At 36.6% G+C, this 8,933-nt stretch overlaps 1 protein-coding gene across 1 annotated transcript; it reads right to left on the minus strand.

Annotated features, from left to right (window-relative positions):
- Positions 1-4,520: 4,520 nt before the first annotated feature.
- On the minus strand, positions 4,521-8,089 carry LOC140863496 (uncharacterized). The gene is made up of 8 exons (XM_073266963.1): positions 7,486-8,089; positions 7,177-7,326; positions 6,911-7,066; positions 6,746-6,832; positions 6,377-6,496; positions 5,894-6,199; positions 5,208-5,551; positions 4,521-5,132 (listed from the first exon to the last, which is right to left on the minus strand). The coding sequence occupies exons 1-8, from the start codon at positions 8,087-8,089 to the stop codon at positions 4,521-4,523; spliced, it is 2,379 nt and encodes a 792-aa protein (XP_073123064.1).
- Between the last annotated feature and the right edge of the window lie 844 nt (positions 8,090-8,933).

The raw sequence follows: 8,933 nt of genomic DNA on the forward strand, positions 1-8,933 counted from the left end.
AACTATCGAATCATATGGTGAAAAACCACCCCTATGTCACACATACTTCAATTTCCACAAAATATTTTATTGCTCATCATTTACATAATAATATTCATAATAAATTTCATGGATGCATGCACTGAAAATTTGTCCGTAATATATATTTAATTAATTTTTCATAATATACTTAAAATAGACTTCATGCATAAAAATAATTAAATATATATTCCGGACTTATTTATTTTTCATGGGTTGGTCCAGACTGCTGGTCTCTCTACTAAACCCCTTAACTGACTTAAAGCCTGATAACTAACTTAAAGCCCATAATTAAATAATTAATTTTAAAAATTATAATTTTGCTAAAATAAAATACTTAAATATTATTGGGCTTAAATAAAAATATTTAGGCCCATTAACTAATTAACTCATATAAACTCATGGACTGGCCCAATAAAATCACTGACTGGCCCAAAAATTCCTATGGGCCCACGAGCCCATAAAAATTATTGGGCTAACTTTAAAATAATTTAAAAAGCCCAAATAAAATTATTTGGAGGCCCAAATAATTTTCTAACTAATTTTAAAAGCCCAAAACCAATTAATCTCTTAATTCATTAGAAAATAAAAATACCCGAGTCCGGCCCACCTAACCCGGACCCGGACTCTACTGACCCGACCCTAGACACCCCGGACCCGACCCGGACCGCCCAGACCCGACCCGGCCCCAGCCCAGCCCAAAACCCTTCCCCAACCCGTGACCCCCTTCTCTTCCCTTTTTCTGCGCGAGCAGCAGCCCTTCCAGGGCTGCTGCCGCCTTGCTCCGGCCATGGCCGGCCGGAGCGCCGCTGGCAGGACCTTCCCAGGGTCCTGCCGGTCCTAACCCCGCAACTGGTCGGCTGGTTCATGGCCATGCATGGGCCAGCCGACCCCTCTTCCTAACAACCCTAAATCTGCACTCCCATGGACCCTAACCTGATACAGCTCGAAACCAGCCCTTATCTAGCCTTAACCATCAAGCCAAACCCAGCATAGGGACCCTAAGGCATCCTTCTGAACCGTGTACCAGCAGCTCACCCAACCCCATGACATAAAACGTGAACCACATGCAACAACCAAGGGAAAAACACCATAGCCGAAAGAAAATTCAATGAGTCGTGCATGCATTCAGAATTAGAGCAACACCAACACACCAAAATCTGACCAAAAACGTTAATTAGCTTATATGGTGTTCAAACAAAGGAAAAAGACATGCCTTTCACCGAGTTTTCGATTGAAATAAGATGCTTGATGCGTGTACGATGTCCGGGACGAACGGATCTTTAAACCAAACCAAAAACCTCCAAGTTTTGGTTATGGAGGCTGTTGAAATCTACTGGAATCGTGAGAATGGGGTGGGAGAAGGAAGATGTCGGCTGATGGGGTTGGGGTGTAGGGTAGGTTTAGGTTTTTAGTTTTAAAAAATATAATAGGTTAATAATTAACATAAATAGTATTTAGATAATATACTAAAAAAAAACTTTATTTAAAACTCCTAATAATAAAAGAAATCTGATACAAAACTCAAATCCCGAAATTTAGACTTAAGAAATTTTTAAATATTAATAAAAGTCATTAAAATGACTTATTTTGGCCAAAAATAAATTCTTAAATAAACATATAATTAAATACTAAAATTTTCTTGACAAAATATCTAAAAATAATATTTTTAAGGCTCATAAACTCATAAAATATTTTTGGCTAAATATTTCGGTATCTCGTCCGTCCACGGTCCCGTCTACGCGATCAAAACAATTAATTTCCATAAATCACGAAAACCACTAATTTTGGGTTAAATGCTAAAATAACTTAAATCATGCATATAAATCACATAATAACACATAAATTCATTTAACCCTTATTTTAAAATTAATTTCTCCTAATTATGCATGCGGATTTACGTATTAAAATTTCTGGGTGTTACAATGTGTCCTAGCAGTGAAGCAGAGAAGATTGAGATTTCTCGAGTACTGTATGCATCAGAAGTGGGAAGTTTAATGTTCGCCATGATTTGTACAAGACCAGACATTGCACAAGCAGTGGGAGCAGTCAGTCGGTATATGACGAATCCTGGACAAGAGCATTGGAGCACGATTAAGAGGACCCTTAGGTATATTAAGGGTACCTCGGGTGCTGCATTATGTTTTGGAGGATTAGATTTTACACTCAAGAGCTTTGTGGATTCAGACTATGTGGGTGATCCAGATAAAAAAAATCTACTACTGGTTATGTGTTTACAGTTGCAGGAGATGCAGTCAGCTGGGTTTCAAAACTGCAAACAGTTATGGCGTTATCTACAATGGAGGCAGAATACATGGCAGCTACTCAAACTTGCAAGGAGGCAATATTGATTAAAAGGTTATTGGAGGATCTTGGGCACAAACAAGAAAATATTCATCTGTTTTGTGACTGTCAAAGTGTCTTGCACATTGCAAGCAATCCAGCCTTTCATTTCAGGACTAAACACATTGGAGTTCAATATCATTTTGTACGAGAAGTAGTAGAGGAAGGAAGTGTGGACATGCTGAAGATCCATACAAAGGATAACATAGCTGATTTTTTTACCAAGCCAGTGGATACTGATAAGTTCGAATGGTGTAGATCCTCAAATGGCCTCGCAGGAACATAAACAGCGGGAATGACAAGATTGAAAGGATGGTGGAGATGTGTTTGATTCTCAATCAAATCTCCAAGTGGAAGAAATGTTGGTAAGTGGACAAGTGGACCGTGTGCAATGTTTCATGCATGTAGACAAGCCACGTGACAAGCTGTGATGTGCCAAATACAATTCATAATTGAATTGTGTTCTCGCATTCAGACGGAAATACGCATCTATAAATAGATGCATTGACATCAGTTCATAGTATCCCGTTCTCAAGCAAATCATCCGAGCTTGAGTTTCTTCTTTCTCCTTATTTATTTTTATATATATTTGTGAGATAGGTTTTTTTCCTGTATAAGAGAGTAAGAGTCTCTTTGGAAACACAGAGAGATGTTGTAATTCTCCAAATATTATAGTGGAATCTTTTGGTCTTGCCCGTGGTTTTTACCTTAATAATTTTTGGGGGTTTTCCACGTAAATCTTGGTGTCTACTTTATTCTTCAATTTATATAATTTCTATCTTGTGATGCCGCACCTGGGATCAACATAACACAAAGAGCTAGATTGAAGAAACTGGCTTTTGGTAAAAATTGAAACCCATTTTCAGAAAATCAAAAATATCACTGAAAAATTAATTTTTGAAAAAATCATCTAATTTAACAAGTTCAAATTCATTTTGGAGCAACAAAATGCGGATGATTGAATTCATGACTCATTGGAATATTTGGAAAGATAAATACATTTTGCTTCCGTAAAGAACAATAGCCAAAAAAATCATTATCATTCATTAAAAAATAAACACATAAATCTAACTATGAAAAATTTGAAACCAACCTATTATAAGAAATGGAGGGGATATGAGAATGGATAAAAAAAAGTGGAATATGACATATTTGACGGCAATAGATGAGGAATTTATAGGTTGCGGAATTAAAAACATTAAAAACATTATTTAATCGATGATGTATTCACGTAAATATTGTGTGTTGGGAAGGGTAGCTATGACTTTATTCGTGTTTAGGGAGTTAAAACAAAATAATCTTACAGTTCAAGGAGTAGAAACTAACTTTTTCTAACGTGAAGACTGAATGTAAATTTTAGTTTGGGAAAAAGGATTTTATGTCAATTTACCGTTGGATTGTACATTAATTAATATTAGTATCCAAATGCACGCGATGCGTGTCTTTTATTGTTTATTTTTTTAATTAAAAATAAAAAAAATTATAATAATAAATAGTTAGATTAAAAATGATATTTTAGTAAATAAATATTCATGAAATGAAAAAAATAATGAAAATGACATTCGTAATTACATAACTATATAAGGGCTAAAATGAAATGTTCATACCAAGAGACCGCTTGCTTAATATATAGTATGTGTTGTATATGTTTAAATTTTATTTTTAAATATTTAATTTTTTAAAGAACATGTGTAAAGCCATTAAGATATAAAATTTTAAAAATTATGAAACACGTGTAAATGATAAATTTTGAAAAGCGAAATACAAATTACTATTACTAAAAAAACGTGCAGTAGTGGAGAAAGTTGGTCTAGTGAATTTTGAGACTTAAAGAAAAAAACTGACGAGTTTTACTTAAATTTTATTTGGATATAATGTGGGTTTTTAAAGTGACGTAAATGAATTTTCAATAAGAAAGACACGTAGTTCTTATTGTTAGATATGAATAATTAAGTCTTGACACATAAAATATCAAATAAGTTATTACTAGAAATAGAGCTATTTATAATATTGAAAGATAGAAAGAGCAGAGGACGATAGGATATTTGAACAAAGAGATATGTTTGATGATTAATGAGGTAAAAAGCAATGGGTCCCTTGTTTAAATTTAGACATCTAAATCCTTAATTACCACAAAACATGTACTTGGGAGCTAGTACCTATTGGTAGAACGCCTTGTAACTGCGTAATGGCACTTTTCTGTATGTGGCCCGCAAAAGATCGAAGTAGAGCGGTAGCTGAGCGAATGCGAAGAGCGTGACAGGCACGCATGCGAACGCATATATTGGAACCACTGCAAACCTCAGCTTATCCCTCAGAATGAATGTATGCCCCGCGCAAAAGGACACCAGGATGGCGGCTATGGAAGCGAACAGCGACGATAGCCCATTCAACAGCTTTCCCGGAAGATTTCCCTTGAAGTCGCGTTCTTGACACCGTGAACTGATGATTGCAAGGAAGAAGACAAGGGCCGTCACCGATAGGCAGAGTGCTATCACCGAGGATATTGAGAAAATGTCGAATGCTTTGTGGTCTGTCAGTATGGGACGCCCCGTTTGGTCGTTTAGTCCGCCGGGGACGGTGGCCGATGTGGCGAATGCAACGGCTGCTATCAATGCAGCCACCACTGAGCAGGATTCTGATGTTTTGATCAGCCAATTGGTCCCTTCTTTCACCAGTTTTTTGTGTTTTTCTGTGAAGACTTGTCTAGGGGTGTCACCGTCTATGTTTTGGTGAGCTAAGTAATGAGGGGGGATGGAGTGCTTCACATACTGCAAAAGGGTATGTAAATACTTAATCTCTTCCAATGGCGAAATGGTTCAGAGTATATGCATGCAAGTACGTACCTTGTACCATTTGATCTCCCATTGCATCTGCAGAGCGGCGCCAGGAATGCGCCACGGTGGAGATTTTCCCATCATTGCAGCAAGGTGCAGTATGCTATTTCCTCGATTATCCACTTGATGGAACATGTCTTCTGTGGGCTTCATCTTTAACAGGAAGTTAAACACCGTCGTTTGCCTGTTTTCTGCTGCTAACAGCAACACATTCTTCCCGTCCGAATCGAGGTCGTGAATGGCCACGGGGCATGTGGTAAGGATTTTCTCTACCATTTCTGGGATTCCCATCTTTGCTGCTACTAATAATGGAGTTTCGGTACTCTTAACCACGCCTCTTGTGGAATTTTTCGCTGCATCAGATAAACAAACAAACTTCTTTCATGTTTTGTCATAAGTTTTTTATTTCATCCAAATTTGAAGGCAGGGGTTTTCAAACACTTAACTGTAAGGCAACACTCTAGTTAATTGTGTTGTCACTGTGCTACGGTGAGGTCTATTGATATTTTTAGATGATATATGTTAGATAGTTTGGTCTACACTGAAAGCGAGATACTTGGAGATGGTTTAGTCTAGAATGGCATGTTAAATAATTTGAAACAACTTTTGGTTGCAATCCTGAAAAAGAAGTCTCATATTTCTGCCCTCTGAAGTTTCTTAAATCATGTATTACTTGTGTGGAAGTAGAAGTTTACCTGATTTAACTCGATCCTTTTCTTTCTCTGGATTAATTTGAGCATCGTTTGAGGAAATCATTCCACTGTTAGTTTCAATACTTGATTGGGGAGCGTCGACTTCATCAGGTGGAGGCGGGCTTGCTGGAGGCCTAACACGTTCTGAATAATGAGGTTCTAGTTTCTCCACAGGTTTTTGCCCATTACTGTCATACTTGTATCGGTCATACTTGTATCTGGATTCAAAATCGATCATTATATCCATAATCTGATGCGCGTGTGAGTATCTTCGTTTCTTCTCTTGAATCTTTTTTATCCTCCAAAAGCCTGCACTCAACAATAGGGTTCACTTGAAAGTTATCGTTATCGGTCCCAGGAGAATTCACTCATGGCTTTCAAATTATGAATCCAGAGTGAGCGAAAGGACGTAGAAGCGAAAGAAGATTTTCAAGAATAAAGATTTCAATAATATTTGTGAGGAAAGAAAAAGAAATTCATACTTACCGACTCCCAGAACACTTAAAATGACTTTAACCGCGAATTTAAAAAGCAAAACAGCTGTGGCGTAATTGGCTGGAAAGTAACTTTGTAGTTTGCTCTGTTCCTCGGCAGATTTGATTGAAACTGGATGTACATAGAACTGGTTACTAAAATTTTTAAAGCATAAGTCCTAAAATCATTAATATGGAACTGCAGTTCAGTAATTCTGCTAGATAATGGTAGATTTCCCATGATGGCAATGCTTCATGTCATAATTTTGGACACAACAAGTGATGATAGCAAAAAATTATGTACAATGTTCCCCTTTGGGTGGTTGATGATAAATTTTCACAATAATAAGGCTTCAAATGATGTAATGTGACGAGTACATACTTTGCGATTCAATTCTTCTTGTCCTTCGACTTTCTATGTCATTCCAACCACCATGTTCTAGGTTGCTGGTATCCCTTCCAAGACTAGCTGAAGAGAGAGTGACTTTTAGTTTCAGAAATCTTGAGATTTGTAGAAAATAAGTTGTTCACACACACAGCTTTACACCTTTGTAAGTCCTATAAATTGGGTTCCACAAAAATAGGAAGATATTCACACAGGTCTGGTAATTCTCCGGGTAATGGACACCACTTATGGGAGATAACACATTTTGGTCGGCCCCGGGGTTGTATCTCAGCTGCTTCAGCTCATCAATTAAAATACCTTGATCAGAAACCAGAGTTTTTTTTAGCATACATCCACTCAGTAAAAATGTTGCATGATCTAATTTTGAGTACGCAGTACAAAGCCGATGTTTTGTGAAAATTTCATACAGTGGTAAATGATGGAGTCATAGAGTCCGATATGGCTGCTGCTTTTGAATACACTAGGCTTTTTGGCTAGAACATGAACCGGTGATTCTCCGTCAATATTCACCGAATCCACCAGCTTTGGGAAGTAGCTAATAATCTGGTAAGCTAGCCCTGTTGAGGAAAATATATGAAAGTTATCTCCTACAGGATTTGGGGAAATTTATCAAAGCTAGGAAGATATGTAATAGGCTTTTCATTTGGTTAATGCACACAGCTAAGAACTCAGTGAAACAAAAAAGTATATAAAAGATATATGGTTCTTCTTATTACCAAAGTATGCTCCAGCAATAGCCGTGTGTAAAACAGTATTCCCATCGTTGTTTCGTCTACACAGTGATTCTTCTGATTCTTGATCTTGCGATTCTTCTAATTCTTGATCTCTCTCTTTCTTGGCCTGCGATTCAATATCTGATTTTTGATCTTTCTCTTTCTTGGATTTGTAGATCTCGTAAAGGCAAATGAAAGCTTCTGTCTTTCCATGACAAGCTGCAGCAAACAATGGAGTCTCACCGTTTGCATTTCGAATGGTGACGAGTTTTGGCTGCTGTGAAGCAATGGATTCACAGATAGCCACCCATCCCACTCTTGCTGCCAGATGGAGAGCTGTGTTTCCCTTGTCATTTTGCATCGACAATATGTCAAATGCTTCGTTTTCGGATACGGAATCCAACATTTTCTTGACATAGTTTACAGAGAGACCAGAACGCCCTGGATGGTAATTTGCGATGGCCACATGCAAAGCTGTGTCTTCAGATTTAGTGAGCTTAGCTTTCTGAGCCCAGGAATTTGTGGTGTAAAATGATACCACATCTTTCCATTGCTTTCGCATGGTAAGTTTAAAGAAATGATTCAGTGAAGCATCATCTTCATTCATATGTAGTGGGTTCATGTTTGAGTTATCTGATGATATATTGAAGGAAGGAAGCTGATATCATCAATATATATAGGTGGTAAAAAGGGCAAAGGAGAGGATATGAGCGAATTGTGTTGGTTCGTTGCTTCAAAAAATATTTGATTTATATCTAAAATATTGAATTTGAGCTGAACTCCAACATGTTTAAATTTTTTATAAATAAGATTTTTGTGAGACGGTCTTACATGTGCGATAAGTCGACATGATCTTTTATCTGCACTTAAAATTAATATTTTTCATTAATTAGTTGGGTGGAATTGAAAATTTGTCTCACAAACTGATGGAAGATTTTGTGTTGTTTAATTAGCCGAATTTGAACGTAAAATTATTTTAATTCATAAATATTTTGTTAATATATTATAAGATTATAATTGCATACTAAATATATGTAATTTGATCCTTTCGAACAGTAAGCGTCTTACTATACTGTCACGAATATATATTACAAAAAATTGCCCACATTTTAGTAACTATCTAAAACTTCAAAACTGCCTCCAAACTAAAGAACAAGAGTGAATTAAATGCTTGGGCAACTTGATCACTCAAAGGCATTCGAATCTATATATTTTATAGATTATGTTAAATTAATTAAAATACTCACTAAATTAAAGGACACAACATAGGTCTATTTTTAGGCATATTCATATCATATGTTGTCCGAATGCTTAAGCAATCGATTAAAATATCACCACTTTGGTCCATTACAAGGTAGGAATCGATGTCTTCCCAACAAATATTAACTTGGTTTCTTTGTCGTAAGAAAAATAATCTTTGCCATCAAAACAAGGGTCTCAATTCCGGTGAG

The sequence above is a fragment of the Henckelia pumila genome, chromosome 1 (assembly GCF_033568475.1).
Source record: "Henckelia pumila isolate YLH828 chromosome 1, ASM3356847v2, whole genome shotgun sequence".
NCBI lineage: Eukaryota > Viridiplantae > Streptophyta > Magnoliopsida > Lamiales > Gesneriaceae > Henckelia > Henckelia pumila.